The following is a 26,253-nucleotide window of genomic DNA, read 5'->3' on the forward strand; positions in this document are numbered from 1 at the left end:
TGATGCAAGATACTAGTTTAGTATCTCCCCCAACTCCTGCGGTTCCGCACATAGATGACCCTGTTGATCTTTAAGGGGCCTTATTCTCTTCCTAGTTACTCTTTTGTCTGTAATGCATTTGTAGAATTCCTTGAGATTCTCCTTTACCGAATTTGCCAAAGCTATCTCATGTCACCCTTTTGCCCTCCTGATTTCCCTCTTAACTACACTCCTACTGCCTTATACTCTCCTAGGGATTCACTTGATCCCTGCTGTCTATACCTGACATATGTTTTCTTCTTTTTCTTGACAAAAACCTTAATTTCTCTAGTCTTCCAGCATTTCCTACACCTACTAGCCTTGCCTTTCACCCTAACAGGATCACACTATCCCTGGATTCGCGTTACCTCAGTAATAGGAGCAGAAGAGCTGGAGCCTTGGACAGTTTGACCCCTCATTAATTGAGAGTTGCTGAGCAGCTTCTCTCGTTGCCCCATTTGATATCAGATAAATAAGTAGACAAGATGAATCTTTTCTGTGAGGATGAGTGCTATTTTGGACAGTTTTTGACTATAAGCTATAGACAAATAAGCTATAATGGAAGACGGGAAGGTGCTCAGTAGGAGCACTTTTCAAATCAATAGCATGGTTAATAAAAGAGATTATGTTCAGTTAGGACACTGGAGCAACATTCACTTGGGAGACTGTTAAATACTGATAAGGGACCACATATTCCTAAGGAAGGGTAAATTAAATAAGTCTTCCTTACCTTTACTTAATATTGTGGAAAGCACACTGTCAGATCCAAAACAACCCTCTAACAAATGATCAGATTGTGTTTTAAGTAAGCATTTCATAGTACTATACTAATCTAAGTATACAGTATTGGAACTTAATTTAAAGCATATTTACCTTGTCTTTCCGCATTAAGAACAGAATATCTTCTGCTGCTATGACCCGAGCTCCTCTGACTTGTGAGATTTCCGCAGCTTGGTGTAACTAAGGGAATGATACAAAACTTTTACTTGTAAACTGCATGTAAATAAACTCCAAGTGTTTTGTGATGAAGTAATTCAACTATCTTAGCAAGAATGTATAACTAAAATTTAACAGAATTAAAGGCTTAACACAATTTATATTGCATTCCATGAAGGATGTGTGTGTATGTGTATGGGGCGGGGATAGTAGAAAAGGAAGGGAGACACAGACAGAGGGGGAAGGGCAAGAGGAACGCTTTCCATTTGCGAAAGAACAAGTCAATAACAAAGGAAGAATGGAAGGAAAACATTTTTCTGCAGTGAGTGGTTAGTATCTGGAATGTACTGCCTGAAGAGACAAATTCAATTGTGGCCTTCAAAAAGGAATTTGGAAGCACCTGAAGAGAAACAGATTGCAGGACAACAGGGGAAGGAAAAAGCTATATTGCTCCTGGACACAATGGGCTGAATGGCCTCCTCTGCTGTAACCATTTTATGATTCTACATAACGCTATATTTTATCACTTCTTTTCCCAAAAAAGCAGGTTACCCATCTGATATTTAACTCAATATGTATGGAAGAGCTACAACTTTCACTCTGCTGCAGTTGAATAGGAACATTATTCATTCAACTCCTGCGCCGTCTAAAATTTGAATTCTGTCTATTCAACACAAAAAAAATGAACAACAACAGTTTCAAGTCACAGAAAAGGGATATATTTCCTTTTTGGTTAATGTATTAAGACATATGGTTCAGTCAATAAATTATAATATGGAAATTGCTGTATAACTACACTGTAATGAAAAAAAACTTTTTAAAGTGCTTCTGATTATTATTATGATTATCGTGTAGCACGTTCATTGTAGTTTATAGTAGAAATAGTGAACTAAGGTTCCTATACCTTTGACATTAGATTTATCCTTAGTCATTACATGGTTAAAGTATGGAAGATATCATTTATTTAAATAAAGAAACTATGTACACAAATTTATCAACACAGAGAGAAATATATTAGTGAAACAAAAATTGAATTAGATGAAATAAAGTTGTTTACTTCGCTTTCAAGAAATACCAAAGAAGAATTCACCCTAATATGATAGACCATTATGCACCATTTTTATTGCACTAATTATAAGCTTTATTGAAATATTTCATTCCTCTGAGTAGAAACAGGTGTCTCTTCAACAGAGTAATCTATTCATTATTCATTCTAAAGCCCAGATTTCATTTTCTAAGGGAACTATTTTTACCAATGCAAAATGATTTCCATAGGAGTGACAGCAAAAATACTTACATTTTAAGTTTTGTTTTAAGATGATGTTATTTCATGGCACACTTAAACCTTTCCCTCGAATTTGTATGGGTTAGTAATTCATGTTATTTTGCAAGTTTGTTGGCTGACTTCACAAACTGAAACTTAGAAGAACTCATAATAGCTAGACCAGAATTGAAGTTTGGTAGTATATCTTGGATTGTCTACAAAAGTTACATTTGCCTTAGACCCCACCGTAAACTGCGCAACGGGTCAGCTGCCATGGTATGTTGACATTTTTTTTAAACAAAAAGCTTAATTGCCTGGTATGGTGAAATGGTAATCATTATTTTTATGGTGTCGCTCACTCCCCTCCTCATTTGCTAACTCGGGAATTAATACAGATTAGATTTCTTAAACTTCCCTTTGTCCATACTCAAGCTGTTCCTTATAGTTTGCTTAATTGCATCAAAGGCAATGTCCATACAGAACCTCCTAGTTTACTAAAAATCCCCTTTTATCCACTGCAATGCTCTATGTTCTCCACAACATTGCATCGGGGTACATGAATAGGTTATTGCATCATGGCACATGCATAGGTATTCTCCAAATTTTGAGTTTAAATTAAAATAGTATCAATATTGCATACGTCAACAAGAATGATGGAAGAAACCCAAGTGGTAAAAAATTGTGATATCAGATCTAGTTCAGAGAGATGGAACTGAATCTCATTACAAGTATATTCAAGGGATGTACAATTATTATTTTTTCAAAAAATTTAAACTTTCCTAATTCATTAACAAAGTCATGGACATATAAGATGATAGAGGAATGAAGGATTGTGCAATGCAGAAATCCTGGACAATATAAGATGAAAAGGACAGCACAAGATAAAGTTTGAGCAGTGAACGTAAAACAGAGACTGATGCTGGATGTACGACAAAGTAATGTAATAGAATAAAGGTAGGCTGGAAATAACAGACTCAAATCAATCCTTCAGAAAAGCAAAGGCAATAACAATGAACATTAAAAAAATTGTGAGTTTGTTAAATGATAACATTTCTAGGAAACTTAATATTTATTAGGTAGATGCACAACTTGGAGATATCCTCCTGGTATCAGGGCATTTCCCAAATGCTTTAAGTTAATTTGCCTTGAAATAGAAGACTAGGCAGAGGTTTGAGCTGGTTCCAACATTTAATTCCCAGGACCACCGAAATTCCTAGGCTGCATCTCTTAAATGGGAGGTGGACTGTGTTTACAACCAACTGCACCCACCTTCATTTTCTGGAACAAAATAAGCAGATATTCTAAAGCCTGCTGAGCCATTCATTATGATCACATTTGATCTTGAATGGTAACATATCCTTGAGATACCAAAAATGCTTTTATATTGGCCATGAATTCATTCAATTATAGAGCATCCATAATCTCTGGGGTACAGATTTCCGAAGTTTTACAACAAATTGACTGAAGAAATCTTGCCTCATCAGCCACTTAACCTAGTTCTAGATTCCGCAGCCAGGGAAATAATGTCTCAGTATCTATCCTGTCAATTCCTTCATAGTCTCTAATGTTTCAGTGAGATTTCCTCTTATTTTTTCTAAACTCCAGAGACCAAAATTGTTCACAGCATTCCAGGATGTGATCTCACCAATTGTACCAAGACCTATTCATTTTTGTACTTCAATTCCCTTGTAGAAATGTAATTTGCTTTTGTAACTGCTTCATGCTAATTTGTGGCATTCCCTGTACGAGTCTCACCTAAGTTTATTTGAACATTATGATAAAGATGTACAAGATAATATTTTTAGAATTTGGACTTTTAAGACAGAGGTGGATTTTGATTAGAGTTTTGTGAAGATTTTTTTTTCCCTTGAACAATAATATTATGTTTAACATCTACTAATTTCCTGAGATCTGAATGATGGCCTAGTGGTATTATCGCTGGACAGTTAATCTAGAGGCCCAGGTAATGTTCTGGGGACCCGGGTTTGAATCGCATCATGGCAAATGGTGGAATTTGAATTCAACAAAAAAAAATCTGGTCTAATGATGACCATGAATCGATTGTTGGAAAAATGCATCTGGTTCACTAATGCCCTTTAGGGAAGGAAACTGCCATCCTTACTTGGTTTGACTTATATGTGACTCCAGATCCACAGCAATGTAGTTGACTCTCACCTGCCCTCTGGACAATTAGGTATGGGCAATAAATGCTATCCTGGCCAGTGACGTCCACATCCCATAAATTAATTTTAAAAATTACTTTCATTCTTTTCATAGGTATTTGACTCAACCTGTTCAGGCATGTTATAATACATCTCCAGAGCAGAATAGACTTGCACCAGGAACAGAGGTAGGGATGCTATCACTGTGCCACAAAATCCTCTCTTTTCATAGTACTGCAAAAGATCTTACATTCTGTTTTATATTCCCCATTAGTTCCACATGCTCTACTTTTCACTTCTTGTGAATGACTTGGTGACCTTTGATTGTTTCTATAACATGTCCAATCCTCAGACATTACAATATTTTGTAACCATATACAAATTTCTTCCATAACCCTTGTGGTAAAATAGAAATGGATCTTTCTCACTGAGTTTTTGCTTGGTCCAAATACAGTGTGGTTCATTTACCCTGAGAAAAACAAAAATTGTAAGCAAATACAAAAAAATACCCTCAAAGTTCAAACCCACAGGGGATTATGCTGGCTTTGGTAGGTAAGGTTCAATTGACAGACAAATCAGAGAAACTTCAGATCGGATATGGTAACACCAGAGTGTTCCTTCTCCTCCATTCCCCAAAAACATTTCTGGGGTGGCCTGCAGCTGCACCTATATTTATTAAATTCTGTTTTCCCAGGTGGATCCCATTGCTGCCCATAGTCAGAAGCCTGGTTTTATCAATTACACCTCTGTTGAATGCATAATGGATCACATTATTTACCAGAATTCCCAGGATGTAAACTGCCTGTCACTAGTCACACATCACTTCAGAGAATTACTTTATTTCAGACAGATAAAGACTGTACCCCAGTAACTTCCAATGTATGACTGGGACCCAGTGCATCGGTGTACTATTAAATTAGTAGCACACTCCTGTTCCAGTTACATTAAGAATGTGCCTGAAGACCTGTGGATTTTGAATTCATATGCCCAAGTTAATGCCCAGTGTATTTAAATCTTAAAATAGATCAGGCTTAATATTTGGTTGTTAGTTTGTTTAAAAATAAGTTGTTAGGTGTTAACATTAGGATTGTAATATGGTTAAGTACTTAACATAATTTAATATTTTTCATCAATTTTAACATGCCTTTTCTCACCACATTATTTGAAAGCACATGTAAATCAATGTGGTGTTTATATTTTACCAGTTTCCTTTCCTGTGTTTTATGACATAGCTCAAAATCAAAAATAAATTACAGAGAAATACAGGACATGATTTGAATTTGCAAATACATGATTGCTACAAGCTAAAATTGAAACATGGTGAATTTGAATTTGAATATATGCTTCCTTCGAAAAATCTCTATGATATTTATAAACTTCAATCCAAACAAATACTATAGATCCTAAAAGCAAAATACTCCATATGCTGAAAACGTGAATTCCATTTAGAAAACATCAGAAATGCTCAGCAACTAATGCAGCATGGGAGAAGACAGTGACAATGCTTTAAGTATGGAATGTTCAGCAAAACATATAACATGTCATGAACACTTTGCTTACAATGAAGTCAATTAAAACTGTTTTTAATTCAACAAGAATTGAGAAATATGGAAAAGTTTATACATTGAAAAGAAAACAAACATTAATTAAGTTCACTGTGATGTAGCACTAAAGGAAAGTTTTAACACAACGTTGGACAAACTGATTATGACCTCTGCTCCTTCCCTTCGCTTTTGATGATAATTTGCACAGAAGGTCTTGGTCTTTATCCTGGTTTCTTGGATTTTAACGAGATGCTTTCAACAAGATATACTCTTCAATTTTGAGATATACCTGTACTGAACAGTCTTTATAGTTATTATTGTCACTGCAAGACAATATGATGCAGAGCAATTCTATTACTAATGAACTGATCCTTTAACTTTTTATTCTTCTCTATGTACCTCAGCATCTGAAACAGATTTACCTGCCTTTCCTATATCAACAAATCCATACACGTGAAGATGCTATTAGCAGGCAGACATAAAGACAACACAAAAAGCTAGGGATTAAAGCACTAAGGAATTTTTGAGAGGCGGAAAGATGGATGTACAGTCAGAGCACTTAACTGATATTAGGACAAATAAAGTGTATGCTGTCTGAGACAGAGGAGTGATCATGCAGTGAGTAAAAATAGACAGGGTGAATGAGGAGCTGACATGATGGTGGAAAATGATTTGACACTTTTTTTTCCATGTGCAATCTGATGTTAATTGTTTGGTGGACCAACGATTGGAATTATTTGCTCTGTGATGTCTCTGTAATAACATATAGCAATGCAGGTCCCAGAAACAGTCATAATATCACCAGATGTAGAAGAATAATTTTAAATTCACTTACAGATCTCCGATAGTATTGTTTATAGTGAGCAATGTGAGATATGTCAGTGTTATTAGAAATCATTATTAACATTTTGCAATATTGTAACACACTGTTTTATCCAAAACACACTACAATATATCAGAGCAGATAATAGAAGATCATATATGTCAGCTGCATGGAGCACATGAATGCAAGCATGTTCTAGGAAGCAGGCACTCTAAACATTGAGGTGACTATTTTCAGAGCAACTGAGCGGACAGACCATTGCATTAAAATGTCAAATACCCACCTTCCAAAGTGCATTGTACACTAACAACTCCTGACTGGTCAAAGGTCCCAACAAGTTCATTGGAAAGTGTTGGCTTTGACCTTACCTACTGTCACAAAGTTGGTGTGTAAAAATGATAAAAATGGGGGAAAGCATTGTGACATCCCTTTAAGAGATGGTATTCTTTTCTCTGCCGAGAGATTTAAAAATGCATGTCTGAACAGCAGTTTGAAATGCAAATGTGCAGAGAGCACCCGAAATGAATTGACATTTTGTTTCAAATAGCCAAGCAGCATTTTTACCCAGACAACAGTTTAAATTCAGTCAATTAATTTAAAAAGACACTTGGAGACTAAGGACCAATTGAACTTAAAATGGATTGCTTTGACACATAGAAACCAAACAAATTGTGAGAATTTAATATGTAATTATTGATATAAAAGATGCAGGCATTTTGAAAATTAAGAGAGCTAACTGCCATCTGAAGAAATAAACATCTTGCTCTCACAAGAAATCCCTAAGAGAAAAACATCATCTATCCATCTATTCATAAACTGTACTACAGTGCGTTCAGGTGGAAGTGAGGATTGCAGATGCTGGAGTTCATTCTGGCTATGTAGAGCAGTTGATCTTCCGTAATTACACCGGCACCACTCCCCACCTCTTCCTCCGCTACATTGATGACTGCATTGGCGCCACCTTGTGCTCCCGCGAGGAGGTTGAGCAATTCATCAACTTCACCAACACATTCCACCCTGACCTTAAATTTACCTGGACCATCTCTGACACCTCCCTCCCCTTCCTGGACCTCTCCATCTCCATCAGTGACGACCGACTTGACACTGACATCTTCTACAAACCCACCGACTCCCACAGCTACCTGGATTACACCTCTTCCCACCCTACCTCTTGCAAAAATGCCATCCCGTATTCCCAATTCCTCCGCCTCCGCCGTATCTGCTCCCAGGAGGAGCGGTTCCACCATAGAACACACCAGATGGCCTCCTTCTTTAGAGACCGCAATTTCCCTTCCCACGTGGTTAAAGATGCCCTCCAACGCATCTCATCCACATCCCGCACCTCCGCCCTCAGACCCAACCCCTCCAACCGCAACAAGGACAGAACGTCCCTGGTGCTCACCTTCCACCCTACCAACCTTCGCATAAACCAAATCATCCGCCGACATTTCCGCCACCTCCAAACAGACCCCACCACCAGGGATATATTTCCCTCCCCACCCGTCTCCGCCTTCCGCAAAGACCGTTCCCTCCGTGACTACCTGGTCAGGTCCACGCCCCCCTACGACCCACCCTCCCATCCTGGCACTTTCCGCTGCCACCGCAGGAACTGTAAAACTTGAGCCCATACCTCCTCCCTCACCTCTATCCAAGGCCCTAAAGGAGCTTTCCACATCCATCAAAGTTTTACCTGCACATCCACTAATATCATCTATTGTATCCGTTGCTCCCGGAGCGGACTCCTCTAAATTGGGGAGACTGGGCGCCTCCTAGCAGAGCGCTTTAGGGAACATCTCCGAGACACCCGCACCAATCAACCAAATCGCCCAGTGGCTCAACATTTCAACTCCCCCTCCCACTCTGCTGAGGACATGGAGGTGCTGGGCCTCCTCCACCGCCGCTCCCTCACCACCAGACGCCTGGAGGAAGAACGCCTCATCTTCCGCCTCGGAACACTTCAACCCCAGGGCATCAATGTGGATTTCAACAGTTTCCTCATTTCCCCTTCCCCCACCTCATCCTAGCTTCTAACCTCCAACAACTCGATACCCTGACCTGTCCGGACTTGTCCGACCTGCCCAGCTCCTTTTCCACCTATCCACTCCACCCTCTCCTCCCTGACCTATCACCTTCATCTCCTTCCCCACTGACCTATTGTACTCTATGCCACTCTCTCCCCACCCCCACCCTCCTCTAGCTTATCTCTCCACGCTTCAGGCTCTCTGCCTTTATTCCTGATGAAGGGCTTTTGCCCGAAACGTCGATTTTGCCTGTCTTCGGATGCTGCCTGAATTGCTGTGCTCTTCCAGCACCACTGATCCAGATGCTGGAGATCAGTCAAGTGTATGGTGGTGGAAAGGCACAGCAGGTCAGGCAGCATCCGAGGAGCAGGGGAATCGATATTTCGGGCATGTCCAAAGTGCTTATGCCCAAAAACGTCGATTCTCCTGCTCCTCGGATGCTGTCTGTCCTGATGTACTTTTCCAGCACCACACTCTATTACAGCGCGGTTAGTGGGCGGCACGATGGCACAGTGGTTAGCACTGCTGCCTCACAGCGCCAGAGACCCGAGTTCAATTCCCGCCTCAGGCGACTGACTGTGTGGAGTTTGCACGTTCTCCCCGTGTCTGCGTGGGTTTCCTCCGGGTGCTCCGGTTTCCTCCCACCGTCCAAAGATGTGCAGGATCAGGTGAATTGGCCATACTAAATTGCCTGTAGTGTTAAGTAAGGGGTAAATGTAGGGGTATGGGTGGGTTTCGCTTCGGCGGGTCGGTGTGGACTTGTTGGGCCGAAGGGCCTCTTTCCACACTGTAATCTAATCTAAATCTAAATCTAAATCTAATATTCTTGACATCAGAAATTGGTTGAAAAGGAATTCTGGAAAAAGGAAAATGATGGAAGAAAAAACACAAAGTTCAGGAGGATCTATTCTGTGTGGACTTTAAGAAATTAAGTGCTAACTTACTGTTATTATTTATTGTGTTATTATATCAGCATATTAATAGAATATAATAGCTAAGGGGTAGTGGTTAGTTAGGGGAAAGAGTTTGATTTGTTAATATGTTAGGGTTAAGTAAATAAATTGCTACCTTTTATTTATACTGTGGAAATCAAGGATCTTCTTTCATTCACACATCTTTAATTGGCTACGAGGCAAGGCGGTCTTCTCTGGTTGTTTAGCTTAATTAGTAGAGGAGTTCAACCTCCACAACGTGACATCACTATGGTGTAGCTGGATTTGAAGAAAGGTGGATGATGATGGCCAAAGATGTTGAAGCAAGAAAAAAGCTCAAGGAGGTATGCAATCCATCACTAACCAATAACTGACCAACTCACTGAAGAATGATTAATCTTTTTTCTGTCCGTCATTTACCTTCTCTTTCTACCTCTTTAATCTTATACTGATGTTACCCATTTGTCTTCCCATCTTCTCTAACTTTCTACTTTCTACTCTAGAACTTTGTGGCAAGTGCCACATCACAGTGAGGAACTGCCAAATATCAGAACACTCATTTCTGGGGATTAAATGGGAGATGTATAGATGTTGGAGTAGGCCATTCCACCCAATCAAGCCTACCCTACCATCCTAGATCATGACTGATTATCTTCTCAATGTCACTTTCCTATGCCCTCTTCATATCCTTAAATGTAATTTGTCTCCGGAGACCTATCAACTTCTGTTGTGAACATGCTCAATGATTGAGCTTCTACAGCCTTCTGTGGTACAGAATTCCTAAGATATACCATCCTCTGAAGAACCTCCTCATCTCAGTCTTAAATAGTTTACTCTGATGTTATGTCCAATGGCTCTCAAGTTGCTAGCGAAAGGAAAATATCCTATCCATAACCATCTTATCATCTTGTAAGAGTTTTTATAAGTTTTAATGAGATCACCTCATATTCTTTCAAACTCTAGAGGATACAGATCCAGTTTCCTCAAAAGTTTCTCATAAAATCCTGACAACTCAGGGATTAATCTGGTGAACCTTCATTGCATTCAACGTATGGCATGCATGTCCTTAAGATAATATGACCAGATTGTACACAATACTCCACATGACATCTCACCAAGACTTTACACAACTGAAGCAAGATTTGGATTTGAGGAGTTCTGAGAATTGGGTGCCCCAGACAATGAATACGGGGAAGTAAATGCCAATGTCGAAATAGAATAGCTCAGAACCAGAAAGTGGGACCAGGAGGAAAATGTGGGACCACAGAAAAATGTGGGAATTGTAAAAGAGGGATCTTGTGATTAGGGATAGTCAGCATGGCATTGTGCATGGGAAATCGTGTCTCACAAACTTGATTGAGTTTTCTGAGGATATAACAAAGGATAGATGAGGATAGTTAAGTGGACATTGTCTGCATGGCTTTTAGCAAGGCCTTTGACAAGGTTCTGCGTTGTGGTGGTAAAGTTAGATCATATGAAATCCAAGGAGAGCTAACCAATTGGGTACAAAATTGGCTTGACAGTAGGAGACAGAGGATGGTGGTAGAGGATTGTTTTTCAAACTGGGGGCCTGTGATCAGCGGTTTTACGGAAGGATTGGTGCTGGGTCCACAGTTGTTTATGTTAAGGATTCTCTTAAGGTTAACATGTAGGTTTAGTTGGCAGTTAGGAGGGGAAATGCAATGTTAACATTCATTTCAAGAGGGTAGAATACAAAAACAGAGATGTATTGCTCAGATTGTATACTGCTCTGGTCAGACTGCATTTGAAATATTGAGGTTTTAGGCCCCATATCATCGAATCCCTACATTGAGGAAGTAGGTGGACATCAAGTCCACACCAACCTTCCTAATAGCATCCCACCCAGACCCACCCCCTGACCATATCCCTGTAACCCTGCATTTCCCCAGACTGCATATCCCCTGAACACCAAAGGCAAGTTAGCATGGCCAATCCACCTAACCTGATCATCTCTGGACTGTGGGAGGAAACTGGAACACCCAGAGGAAACCCAGGCAGACACGGGGAGAATGTACAAACTCCACACAGACAGTCAGCTGAGGGTGGAATCAAACCCAAATTCTTGGTCCTGTGAGACAGCACTGCTCATCACTGAGCCACTTCGCTCAAGGAGCATGTGCTGGGGTCCAAAGATGACTTGGGGATGAATATCTTGTCATATGAAGAGTGGTTGAGGGCGTTAGGTCTGTACTTGATGGACTTTAGAAGGATATGGGGAATCTTATCGAATACTGAAAGGCTGGATAGAGTGAACATGGAGAAGATGTCTCCATGAGTTGGAAAGAATAGGAGTCAAGGGTACAGCCTTAGAATGAAGAGGTGACTCTTTACAACTGAGATGAGGAGGAATATTTTCAGCTAGAGAGTGGTTAATCTCTGGAATGTGTTGGCCCCAGAAGGCTGTGGAAGCCAAGTCATTGAGTATACGTAAGAAAGTGATAGATAGGAATACCCATAACCCAAAATCCCCATTGATACTGAACACCTCTGGTAATCCTGCTGAGACAGCCTGGACCATCCTGTGGCTCCTATCAACTATTCAGAGTACTAAATGTACTCCCAGTACCACCAAATTCTCTGATTCTGCTAGGAGTAGAGAGCCAGAAATTTACACAATAATAGGGTTACATGGCAAGAAGGCAGTTGTCAGTAATAGGAATAGGTTCTCACTAACATTTTCAGCAGACAAAAAAAAACTTGCCATCTGAAAAACACTGCCTCACGTTAACCCATGAATATCTGTGCTTCTTATTCCACAACTAGTTCTGGAAGTGAGAACAGGAACTTTATTCACCCATTAGCAGAGAAGCGAGAAGGCATGCAATAAATAAGAAAAGTGACTTCAAATGACTATGAACGCAGGACCAATGTAATCAGGCTAAGGAATAGGATTGAAAGGAATACAATATCGCAAGCGTCACTGAGGCCAACTGCCTAAACGTGAGTAGACAGTATGAGTGGAAATTCATTTCTGGTACACTCAAAAGGAGAATATTTAAATATTTTAAAACATATTTTATGCATACATTTTACTATTTACTTGACATAAAATGAGAAATACAAAACTGGATGTAGGTCAGCAAAATCAAATAACAGATTTATCATACAAAGGCTTAATTTCGTTGCATTTTCAAATAGCAGTGCTGGTGCACTGAATCTTCAAGTACTGATGTATGTATTTTATTTGATGGTCGAAACAACTTGATTCATGTATAAGTGAAAGTATTAAACAATTCCCAGTGCTTTTCCATGTCAACATGTCAAATGCATAACCAGCCATAGACATTACCTGAAGCAGATGTATACACTTGAGTAATTGCTACATCCTTAACATGTTCAGAAGATAGATCACTAGATATAATGGTACCCAGTTCACACCATCAACTTAGCTAGTAAAGCTAATTTGTGTGACAGACAATGCTTGCTGCTCCAGATAATGTACACTACATGACAAATCATTTGGTGGAAAACAGAAAATGTGCAGTGAAGCAACAAGAGATATTGATTTCTCATTCTGATAACTAATTACAAGATCCATGGTGCATTTCAAGAATGGAGCATTTAATTGACCACAGGTGGAATCTTTAGATTTGTCGGAATGACAGAGCAGATTAAAACAAGTGATATCAGAACAAAATCAGTAACCAGAAGGTGACTAAGGTAAAAGGTTACTTACCTTTTATGATAAAGTGGTTTACATGCAATAAGCTACATTTGAGTATTTGCAGTAAGTTGTACATTCCTTGGAATTTTGAATTTTCCATGGACTTGGAAAGTAAACCTCAGCTTGCAAATTAATACCATGTACAGCTCTCACTGTTTGCAATTTCACTTGAGTTTATGCTGTGGAATAGCCCTGCAGGTGCATTAAATGCTTTCTACTTGAAAGGGCTGCAGTGTTGGTTTACCATTTACAAATATCACAACAATTTAATATATTCTCAACGCTGTTCCTGAAATTTGATTATTCTCAAGAACCACGGGAACTGTAGGAATAAGACAGAACTCTGTCCATTTGGGGTTTGTCATATTACAACCCTGATCTTTGAATCAGTATTTTGTTGTTGTAGCCCTCTCATATGTAATTATCATGTGTGGCATTGGTAGCTAGCTTTCAACTTCTAATTTATTTCATTTGGATAGATCTACTTTAATTTCCTACCAACTCAAATCTATTTTGTTGCTGTTGAACTTCTTTAAATTAAGATTACTGATTTCTAGCTTTTATTTTGTCACTGAACAACAAAGTTAATGCAGTTATTTGAACACAAAGGTAATGGAGAACAAAAAGAACTTTAACTGAGCTGACGTTCAGGGCAGGTGTAAAATGCTCAGCTGATCTGTGGATTAGGTGAGTTTGGGAAAAGGCTCAGCAAAATGTACAAAATGGAAAGTCTTTTTTCAAATAAATTTAAAATAAAAATTCCTTTATGATCTTACAAGTCAGTCAGTTAATTTCTACTTTAATAACTTCGCTATCTTTGAATTTTTAAAACTTCTTTCATGGGCTGTGGACGTTAGTAGCAAGGTGAACATTTGTTGCCTATCCCTAACTGCGCTTGAATGGAGTGCTTGCTAGGTCATTTCAGAGGGCAGTTAGAGTCAACCACTTTATTGTGAATCTGGAGGGAATTGTACCCAGACCAGGTAAGGATGGCTGATTGCCATCTCTAAAGTGCAGATGAATCTCTACAGCAATCGATGAGAGTTGTCATCTTTGCTATTACAGAGACTAGCTTTCAATTCTAGGTTTAGTCAAATTCAAAATCCATCAGTTATCTTTTTGGGAGTAGAACACAGGTTTCCAGCACATTAGCTTCAATCTCTGGATTACTTGCCTAAAAACAATAGCATAGCGCTATCATCTACACCTTAGCAAAAAAGTATGCAATGGAAGATCTGTTCCGTTTTTACCAATCTTAGTCATATTGATGCTCTTATCAGAACTTTAACAATTGAAGAATCTTAAGCAAAGTCTGATCATTGGATTCAAGTTTCTGCATGACAAGATCATTTTTCCTTACCTTAGATTTGATAAAAACCCAGGCACTTTGAAACATTTCAAATGTTTGATTTAATACAGTACTGTGGTTAATGAGGTGCTTTTCACTTGACACATATCAACAGAGCTGACACTGCATATTGTTTTTGGCTGGCTGGACTACATGAAACAATTAACAGGGTAGGAGTACCGGCTGAAGAAAATATCAGACTAAACGTAGGTATACCTAGACTGGCATTTCTGAAACACATTTGATCTCCTGTCATGATACTTTTTGCTTCAGCCTCTCAAATTTAGTCCACTGAGATCTTGCACTGTGAATAATGCACTACTAACATTTTGGCATTGGTTCTAATAAAACCTCGGTACATTTAAGAGAATGCTGTTGAAGCTTTTATAGAATTGCGGAAAATAAGATGATGTAAAACTGACTTATGGGACAACTGCCAGACTGTTGAGAGCTGGGTTTAATATACAACACAGCATGGTATCAAGAAAACAACTATTGTTGAAGAGGCTGGTCTTTCTGTACAACAAAAGAACCATAACTCTAATGAAATCCATTTAAAAACCTTGGATCGAAAAACATCCATGGGACAACAGAACAAACTGTCTGATGGGCTTAATCAGCAAAATACAAACAATGACCCAAATGTTGAGGTAGTATTGAAGGCAAAACAATCAGCAATGACCACAGAAATCTTCAAATTGTAATCACTCTTATTCCTTCACAGGGTGCAAGGTTTCAATGCCATTTACATGGTTGATGTCATATACACGGCCTTTAGTAAGGCGTTTGATAAGGTTCCCCACGGTAAATTAATAGAGAAAGTGAAGTCACATGGTGTGCAGGATGTTTTAGCTAGGTGGATAAAGGACTGGTTGAGTAACAGGAGACAAAGAGTAGTAGTTGAAGGGAGTTTCTCAAAATGGAGTAAGATGACCAGTGGTGTTCCACAGGGATCAGTGCTGGGGCCAGTGTTGTTTGTGATATACATAAATCATCTGGAAGAGGGTACTGTTGGTATGATCAGTAAGTTTGCAGATGACACGAAGATTGGTGGAGTAGCAATCTTCATTGCTAGCACCTTCCATACCAGGCAACATCCTCGTAAACCTTCTCTGCACACTCTCCAAAGCGTCCAAAGAATACAGGAGAATATGGATAGACTGGAGAGTTGGGCGGAGAAGTGGCAGATGGAGTTCAATCCAGGCAAATGTGAAGTGATGCATTTCGGCAAGTCTAATTCCAGAGCGAATTATATTGTGAATGGAAGAGCCTTGGGAAAAGTTGATGAGCAGAGAGATGTGGGAGTGCAGGTCCATTGTATCCTGAAGGTGGATAGAGTGGTCAAGGCGGCATATGGTATGTTGCCTTCATCGGGCGGGATATTGAGTATAAGAGCTGGCAGGTCATGTTAAAATTGCACATGACGTTGTTTCAGACGCATTTAGAATACTGTGTACAGTTCTGGTTGCCACATTACCAAAAGGATGTGGACGCTTTGGAGAGTGTGCAGAGAAGGTTTACGAGGATGTTGCCTGGTATGGAAGGTGCTAGCTATGAAGAGAGGTTGAGTAGGTTAGGTTTGTTTTCATTAGAAAAAAGGAGATTGAGTGGGGACCTGATTGAGGTCTACAAAATCATAAAGCGTATAGACAAGGTAATTAGAGATAAGCTTTTTCCCAGGATGAAGGATTCAATAACGAGAGGTCACGCTTTCAAGGTGAGAGGTGAAAAGTTTAAGGGGGATTCATGCAGCAAATACTTTACACAGAGGGTGGTGGGTATCTGGAACACGTTGCCAGCAGAGACAGAAGAGGCAGACACAGTAGATTCATTTAAGATGCATCTGTACAGATGCATGAGTAGGTGGGGAGCAGAGGGATACAGATGCTTAGGAATTGGGTGGCAGATTTAGACAGTAGAGGCTTGGAGGGCCGAAGGGCCTATTCCTAGGCTTTAAATTTTCTTTGTTCCCTTTTCTCAAACCACAAAATGCTTTGCTTTGTTATCTTTCCAAAGCCATTTGACTTTCTATAATCATGTGAATCACAGCCCATATTAACCTGTTGACCAAATTTCCAAGCAACACCAGTTTCCTTCAAACCCCTTGTTTAAAAAGGAAATTTTTTTTAAGGCAGGACGTGCCCAAACAGTTCAATGTCTTCCAGTTCTCCACATGGTCGATAAATATGGATATGTATTCCCAACAAAGCCTTAACTACAAAGATCTATTTACCCACTGAATAAATACCTACTATACATAACAAATTATTCAGAAGCGCAGATCATGCAAGCCATAAGTCAAAATTGAAACCAACCAAGTAAACTCGTGGTGCGAGCCATACAGCGAGCACATACTGATTTAGAAGAAAAATGCCACCACAATTCTTAAATTTGCAAGAACCACATATCATGTTTGCTATTTGTGCTAGATCAGCATGGGTAGAGTTAGCAGGCACTAAACATCTCAGTTAACTTAAAACAGAAACATCAGTGTGCTTACTTTATTGGCTAAAATTATGCACCTGCTTACAGAAAAACAAATTGGACAGCTGAACCAATTGCTTCAAAACAGATGCAGGAAATGATGGCCAGCTCAGTTTGCATAATATTGGTCAGATACAGGAAACAAAAATAAATCAGATACATTATAATAATTGTTTCAAATTATGGGTGAGGAAAGAGAAGCCCGACTTGACCAGAAACTTCTGTTTGAAATAAAACATCACAACTGGGTAAGGAAATAGATGAGGTACAGTTATGTCCATTTATTGTTTAACAGAAAATAAAGGTCTGTTAATTCAATTGAAATAAGTACAAAATCTTTTTTGATTATTTTGGGCATTGTTACATTAATACTGATGGTGTTCAAGCAATTGGACTTGAGAAAGAGATTCACAAATGTGTATTCTCACTAGTAGTAGTAACTATGGCAGATTCCTCAGATAAATTACATGAATATGCTGAAGCACTATTTAATTGTATTATCTGTATCTTGAATAGGCTTGCAAAGGTCTGCAGCATTATTCCACTCATACTCATGATGGGGTCCTCCAAGCTGTGTAAACATGCAATGTAGCTGAAAAGCCTTGTAATATCCCACACACTGTTTACTGCTGCTTCAGAAATATTCTCTTCTTCAATGGCCCCAAACGTTGCATCAATCTGAACAGAATGTATGGTGATCAATAGAATCTGATACCAACCTTGTTCTTGGCTCCACAATCCATTCATGCTCACATGCAATGTACAAATTACCAAGTTAAAAAGCAGCCATTTTTCTGACCAGTCCTGCTAAAATGAAAATACCTGATCTGGTGCACAGCTTGTATATCCTTTCATGTAATCTGAGAAGTAGTAGTGGTTTTATTCTTTATAACACCTTCTACTGGATGCTAAATGTATTGTCGGAGATTAAAGCCATAAATGTGAGGAACAGAAGTTAGGCCAGTTAGCCCTTCGAATCTGCTCCACTATTCAATCATGGTTGTTAAGTTTCTCAACCCCATTCTCCCGCTTTCTTAACCCTTGATTTCCTTAACAATCAAGAATCTATCTCAGTCTTAAATACACTCAAAGTGCTGGCCTCCACAGCCTTCTGTGGCAGTGAATTCCATGGATTCACCACTCTCTGGCTGAAGAAATTTTTCCTTAGCTCTGCTCTAAAAGGTCTTCCCTTTACTCTAAGGCTGTGCCAAAGTTTCTCCTATCAATGGAAACATCTTTCCATTATTCACTCTGCCAGGGCCATTCAGTATTCTGTAAGTTTCAATTAGATTCCCCCCTCATCCTCTAAACTCCATTGAGTATAGAGTCCTCAAACGTTCCTTATATGTTAAGCTTGTCATTCCTGGAAGCATTCTCATGAACCTCCTGTGAACACGCTCCAGGGCCAGTACATCCTTCCTGAGATATGGGGCCCAAAACTGCGGTGTTCCAAACTGTGTTCTGATTTTGTGCTGACTGCTGATATCAAGTGAACACAAATAAATGTTGAACACAAACAAATGGAGTCTGTTAAATATCAGAGTCCCACTTTGTTAAACTTGGGAGTCTGATATATAATTCTGTCACAACGTAGCTGTGACTCGCATATTTCTGATGGCCAAGTATGTTGATATTCACCCAGCACAATCAACTCTGCAACTGTCAGCTGCAAATTGGCCAGTAAATCTTTGACTCGCCCTCATGTCCAGTGGTCTCTTCTACAAGAAGAGGAGGATCCTATGACATGACGTATGTGAAGCAGAAGGAGAGCATGTGTTGAAGGTGACTATGGGAGAGGGTGAATGTCAGTAGTTGATGAACATATCACAATCTAATGAAGCATGGAAGGATGAAGAAGGCAGAGTCAGGTTGATGCACATAACTGAATGTGCCATTGTACTCACCTACCCAGCTTCAGTCAATTTCTTTCAGCATTTTGACTATCAGTACAGCACCAAATTCCTGCTACCAACTTCATCTATCATGCCTTGTTGGTTTTACTAGCTGTCTTCTTTTGCAAGAAACGTTATCCCTCAAAGGTCCCTAATAGCTTCCAGCATCGGGTTCAGCATCGAATTCAGGGAAACTACTTAAGTCTTTGAGCATTATTCACTCTATTCTGTCACTTCAACCTCAGAATGCATCAAATTTCACATTTGGTTTCCCTTGAAATTCTAGAGTTGTAATCAACTTCTGTGGATCACCTTAACCCATTTCACCAAATTGGTTGCATCAAGAAAAAAAATTGGCAATGCAGTGGTTGGCTGTAAAAGGCACAGACAGATGTATTACACTGCTTTAATAACACTGTAAATTAAAATCCACCCCAATCAATCCCAATCTATACCACAGTGTCAAACAAGAGAATGAATTTCTCCTTTTTATTAAGACGCCTGCAAAATACTTTGAGGGAAATGCCAATCTCTGGCTTATGAGAGAGAGGATTAACAATGGTTTGTACCTTGATGGCTAACTCTGTATTAGACACTGCCTGGTACGACTCAGGAGCCCTATTATGGAATGACAGCCTCCCTTGCATTCCCTGCAGATGAAAACAATTTACTCCTGGAATGAGAACGATTTCCTATTGTCATTAAGAAAATTTTTAAAAACTTAGTTCTTAACATATGGAGGGTGATGATAAATAAACAATATTTTTCATTACTTCTATTTCACAGGTATCGATTATAATTACCAGAAAATCACTCTGCCACCTACTCCCGATAATTATTTGATTCATCTGGTAAGGCAAAGAATGGCTGCCCTTGATACGAAAGCAGTATTGCACAGAGTGTGATATCAAGAACCCTGGCAAAACGGAAATAAATAGGACTCCACCCGTTGGAAAGATATCCAATGTTGTCATTGGAGGTCAATCAGCTTAGTCTCAGGACATCATTCAAGGGTGTTCCTCAGGGAATTCTCTGCATTCCACCATATTCATAAAAATCAAACAGGCATATTCTCTGATCATTGTAAAATGTTCAATACTATTTGCAATTTCTCTGATAATGAAGTAGTCTATATCAACATGCAGTAAGACCTGAACAACATCCAGGATTGAACTCATAAGTGATAAGTAACAACTGCAAGATACAATTGCACAAGACAATGATGATATCCAACAACTGAGAATCAAACCATCTTTCCTTGACCATTCAACAGCATTATCATAATTAATCACTCATCTTCAAATATTTGGGGGTTAGTAATGACCAGAAACTGAATAGAGCAGCCATATTAGTACTGTGGCTACTGGAGTGCAGATCCCAGGAACTCTGTTGGTTACTCAGTTTCTGATTCCCCAAAGTTGGTCCACCACAAAGGCATAAGTCAGGAAATCAATGGAATACTCTCCACTTGCTAGAATGTATGCATCCCCATTGACAGTCAAGGAGGTCAATACCAATTCCAACAAATCTTGATGATGCATTGCTAATCTTTGACAGCATATTGCTAATTTATATTAATCAGTGCAAATGTACAAGTCTGAAAGAATAAAACAAAACTGTAAAATGTGTAAAAAAATCCAAATCAAATTATGATTTCCTCCAGTGCCACCAAATCTACATATTTGGAATAATAAAACAAAAAGTTACATTATCATCACAGCACAGAATAACTCAGTAATCTGCACACAATGTACTGCAATTTGGAGCCAAGATAAACTGTCCGACATCTCTTCTGGCCTCTAATAACTTGTATGCATTTAACTTCTTTAACATAAGTATGTTGTTGCTGTTGTGATGTAAGGTATCTGATTTATAGATATTTTAATAGCATTTGTTTTAGTGCGTAGTTTTAAACAAGTAACATGAGGATTCAATCTGTGCCTATCGATGATTTAATGATTAGCTTGCAAGCATTTCTGTAGACAAGGTGATTTCTTCTAAAACTGAGTATGACAGACACCTTCTGGTGACTAACAATGTTTTCATTTGGTGAGTTTTATGAATGAACAGGATAAATAATTGTACATTAGGCTTCAAGTTGAAAAATCCAGAAGTTATTTATTAGCTTAGAATAAACACTCAGCTTGGGAAACAAGTTTTAGGTTATATTTGTAAAAGGTCTAGGCTGAAACTAGATGTGTAAGATATGGGACAGTTTAAACAATTAAGAAAGAAAGGAGTTAGTGGAAGGGGTTTATTTGGAAGTTTCAGGTTAGAAGTTGTTCATTAAAACATTACCCATCATTTGAATCTGAGAAAGTCTAAGCACAGATGCATGAAGACTCAAGAGGCTATTGGTTTCTGAAGAAGGAGAATTAAAGACACAGTTAAACCAAGCCTTGGTATGACAGACAAGAGAATTCTTTCTGGTATGAATACTGTAAATGAGTGCTTTTGGAATTAATGGAATTGTATTATTGTGCATGTTTCAAAATCTTTAAACTGTGAATAGCTTGGTTTATTTTATTTTTCTTCATTTCTTTTGGAAATAAACTATTTTACTGTTAAAACAAAATCGGCAGCATCACATGTTTATGTTTTAGTGTTTCATTAAAACCGAAAAGGAAATGATCTATCAAATCAAATTTTAGTCTGGAATCATATTTGTTCAGGAATGACATCACTCTTTAAATGACAAATATTATGCCTAAAGTTTATTAGAAAATTTCATATGTTCAGAAAGTTATATTATACCTTCAAAACCATTGACTTGATACAGTTTAATTCCAAGGTGTTGTGTACATACTGTAAAAAGAAGAAACACTCTTGAGACACTTATTACCATTTTAAAGTGGAACCATTTTAAAGTTTAGTGCCATTCTAAGAAAGGATTGAAACTTTTGCCTTTGAAAAATCTCATTGCATTGTCTGGTATGATGCAATCTCACTAGAACTGGTTAGATGGAAAATCTTTCAATAGACTTTCAATAAAATAATAAAAATGATTGTGAACACATGATCAAGCAACATATGCATATTGCAGTGAAAGATAAAGCTACCATTGTCTTACCAAACCATATGACCACTCCCTCTTGAGAAGGGGAGGGGAGGAGAAGAGAGGAGAGGAGGGGAGAGGAGGGGTGAGGTGAAGTGAAGCAAGGCGAGGCGAGGGATACACACACAAACAGACATAGACAGACACAGACATAGTTAAAGTGAGGTAGTCACTTAACCTCAGGGCCTCCAATGAGGGGAAAGGTTGACAAAGAGAGTTTCTCATAGCAACCAGCCAGAGCAGGAATTGAACCCACACACAAAGGAAATTGAGTTGAGCGTCACTCTACATCACAAACCAACCAACCAGCAAATTGAGCTAACTGACCCCTTACTTCGATATTTTACTAAGAACCAATCTGATTTTATATAACCATACAGATTTTACAAGACAGCAGTTTTACTGTATTGCAAAAATATTACACATATAACATATGGGTCCTATTTATATTTACAGTTATCACTTTGACATTTCAAATGATGCATCATAATCATGTTAAGGATCACACCAAACCTCCTCAAAATAAAAGATAGCCTAGACGCTAACACTTCCTTATTTTAAAGTTAAATGTAAAGTGCTGCATTTCAGATGCAATTCAATTGGTCAAACACACTTTATTCATCCACCATAGTTAAAATAAAACAAAAGGATGAAGGAATTGGAATAATTTAACTCTATTGGAAAACTTAACAGACTAATATGTACATTAATTATTACTAATTAATTGTTCGAATATAGTAATGTCTCATAAACACACATTTGGCAAAAGACAAATTCAGAAAACAGATTGTGGCTGAGGTCAAAATTAGTAGGTATGATGTGGTGGGCATCATGGAGATCTGGCTGCAAGGGGATCAGGATTCAGAACTGAATATTCAAGGTTACACATCCTATTGAAAAGGCAGGCAGGTGGGCAGAGGGAGTGGGGTTGCCTTATTACTAACAAAAGAAATTAAAGCAATAGCAAGAAACAATGTAGGGTCAGATGATGTAGAATGTGTGGGAAGTATTGAGGAAGTGCAAAGGTAAAAGAAAGCCATAATGGGAGTTAGGTAAAGACCTCTAAACAGTAGTCAGGATGTGGGGTACAAGACACACTATGAGATAGAAAAGTTAAGGTTTCAGTGATCATGGGGGATTTCAATATCCAGATGGACTAGGAAAATCAGGTTGGTAGCGGATCGCAAGAAGAGGAATTAAATTAGATTACTTAAAGTGTGGAAACAGGCCCTTCGGCCCAACAAGTCCACACTGACATTCCGAAGAGCAACCCACCCAGACGCATTCCCCTACATTTACCCCTTACCTAACACTACGGGCAATTTAGCATGGTCAATTCATCTAACCTGCACATTTTTGGACTGTGGGAGGAAACCAGAGCACCCGGAGGAAACCCACGCAGACACGGAGAGAATGTGCAAACGCCACACAGACAGTTGCCTGAGGCGGGAATTGAACCCGGATCTCTGTGAGGCAGCAGTGCTAACCACTGTGCCACCGTGCCGCCCATAAATTTTGGAATCTCTACGAGATGGCTTTTTGGAGCAGCTTGTGGTGGGACTCATGAGGGAGCAGGCAATTCTGGATAGAGTGATGTGCAATGAGACAGACTTGATAAGGGAGCTTAAAATGAAGGAACCCTTAAGAGGCAGTGACCATAATATGATCGACCTTACCCTGCAATTCGAGAGGGAGAAGCTAGAATCAGAGGTAACAGTGTTACAGCTGAATAAAGCCAATGGCAGAGGCATCAGGGAGGAGATGGGTAGAATTGATTGTGAGAGGAGCCTAGCAGGAAAGACAGTGGAACAGGAATGGCAGGCATTTCTGGGAGTAATTCAGGAGACAAAGGATAAATTTATTCCTACAAAAAAGAAGCACACTAAAAGGAGGACAAGGCAACAATGACTAACGAAGGAAGTCAGGGACAGCATAAAAGCAAAAGAGAATGCATTTAATGCAGTGAAGGGCAACAGGATGCCAGAGGATTGGGAACTTACAAAAACCAACAGAGGACAACTAAAAGATAAATAAGGAAGGAGAACGTTATTATGAGGGTAAACTAGCCAGTAATATAAAAGAAGAATGCAAGAGTTTCTTTCGATATACAAAGGGCAAAAGAGAGGCAAAAGTGTACATTGGGCTGTTGGAAAATGACGCTGGAGAAGGGGTAATGGAGAACGAAGAAATGGCTGAGGAACTGAACAAGTACTTTGCATCTGTATAAACAATAGAAGACACAAATAAAATCCCAAAAATGAGAATTGGGGGCAGAATATGGTGAATATCACCAAGGAGAAGGTGCTATAAAAACTGAAAGGTCTGAAGATGGATAAATCACCTGGACCAGATGCACTACACCCCAGAATTCTGAAGGAGATAGCTGAAGAGATAGTGGAGATGTCAGTGGTGATCTTTCAGGAATCGCTGGAGTCAGACAGGACCCAGAGGAGTGGAAAATCACTAAAGTAACCCCCAACTCATTTAAGAAGGGAGTAAGGCAAAAGACGGGAAATTACAAGCCGATTAGCCTCACCTCAGTCATGGTTACGATTTTGGAGTCCATTGTGAAGGATGAGATTTCTGAATATTTGGAAGTGCATGGTAAATTAGGGCAAAGTCAACATGGTTTCATCAAGGGAAGGTCATGCCTGATAAAGCTGTTAGAATTCTTTGAGGAGTTAACGAGTAAGTTAGACCAATAAGAGACAATGGATGTTATCTACTTGGACTTCCAGAAGGCCTTTGACAAGGTGCCACACAGAAGACTGTTGAGTAAGATAAGAGCCCATGGTGTTAGAGGCAAGTTACTAGCATGGATAGAAGAACTGGCTGTCTGGCAGAAGGCAAAGAGTGGGGATAAAAGGGTCCTTCTCAGGATGGCCACTAGTGGTATTCCACAAGGGTCAGTGTTGGGAACCACAACTTTTCATTTTATACATTAACAATATAGATGAAAAGGAACTGAGGGCACAAATATCATATTATAAACAACTAACTTCACAACCAATTACAAGGCTGTTGTTGAAAATGCAGGAAGTGACCAAATAATGTGGATCAGAGATTATTTACAAGTGAAATCATTTTCATGTTGTTCAGAAAAAAAAGATAATTTTTGTTCAGCAATTTCATATGTTTTTGCTCCTAAATTTTAAAAAAGACAGTATCATCTAGTACAAAGAGCTGACTTTAGCACTTCATTTTTCAGCAGACAGGACTGGGTAAAAACAAAACTCTTGTAATTGCAAGCAGCAATCAGTAAATTTGGGATGCATTGATGGAAATGCTAAAATGTTTCAGAACTGAGAATGCTGGCAATGAACAGCAATCCCCAGTGTGGATAAATGAGGAGGGTAGCAGCAAGATATGTTGGCTGCAAAAGTACACAAAATTCCAACCAACAATGGTTGATATGAAGGGTAATCGTCCAGCATGTTGGTGACCACTGTAACCTGGGAAGAGCTTAAAGAGGGACTGTGTGTTGAGCACAGGATACAGAGTCCAGGGATATGGGCTAATCTTAATGAAGATTGTGACAAAATACAATAATTAATAAACTTGTACAGAATTCTAACTGGAGCTGAGAAGCAAAGGGATTTAGGGGTACATATAAAACTAAAACATGAAAATTAACACAAGTCAGCAAGACAATAAAAAGATACGGTGGGCGGCACGGTGGCACAGTGGTTAGCACTGCTGCCTCACAGCGCCAGAGACCTAGGTTCAATTCCTGCCTCAGGCGACTGACTGTGTGGAGTTTGCACGTTCTCCCCGTGTCTGCGTGGGTTTCCTCCGGGTGCTCCGGTTTCCTCCCAGAGTCCAAAGATGTGTAGGTCAGGTGAATTGGCCATGCTAAATTGCCCGCAGTGTTAGGTGTTAGGTATAGGGGTAAAATGTACGGGTATGGGTGGGTTGCGCTTCGGCGGGTCGGTGTGGTTTGTTGGGCCAACGGGCCTGTTTCCACACTGTAATGTAATCTAATCTAAAAATACAAACCAAATACGAAGTCTTATCTCTGGAGGAAAATATTTTTAACGAGTCTTTCATAGTATATAAAAATGTTTCCAAGGCCAATACAAGTTGAAAAGC

General features: G+C 39.2%; 1 protein-coding gene across 13 annotated transcripts in view; it reads right to left on the minus strand.

Annotated features, from left to right (window-relative positions):
* supt3h (SPT3 homolog, SAGA and STAGA complex component) overlaps window positions 1–26,253 on the minus strand; it is a 469,942-nt gene that overhangs the window by 148,567 nt on the left and 295,122 nt on the right. For 8 of the 13 annotated variants that reach the window (XR_015753299.1, XM_087979840.1, XM_087979885.1 and 5 more), the window contains exons 2-3: window positions 21,864–21,914; window positions 892–978 (exon numbers count right to left, since the gene is read on the minus strand). Coding sequence is in view for 12 of the 13 variants with exons in the window: in XM_087979840.1 (XP_087835966.1) it covers window positions 892–978; window positions 21,864–21,914 (138 nt within the window). In the remaining variant the exon portion in view is untranslated. The remainder of the gene's footprint in view (window positions 1–891; window positions 979–21,863; window positions 21,915–26,253) is intronic. The other 5 variants (XM_087979893.1, XM_087979857.1, XM_087979852.1 and 2 more) reach the window with 1 other exon arrangement.

Source organism: Chiloscyllium plagiosum, unplaced genomic scaffold (genome assembly GCF_037043375.1).
Source record: "Chiloscyllium plagiosum isolate Xiang-an unplaced genomic scaffold, Cpla_swu_hap1 HiC_scaffold_3, whole genome shotgun sequence".
Classification (NCBI taxonomy): Eukaryota; Metazoa; Chordata; class Chondrichthyes; order Orectolobiformes; family Hemiscylliidae; genus Chiloscyllium; species Chiloscyllium plagiosum.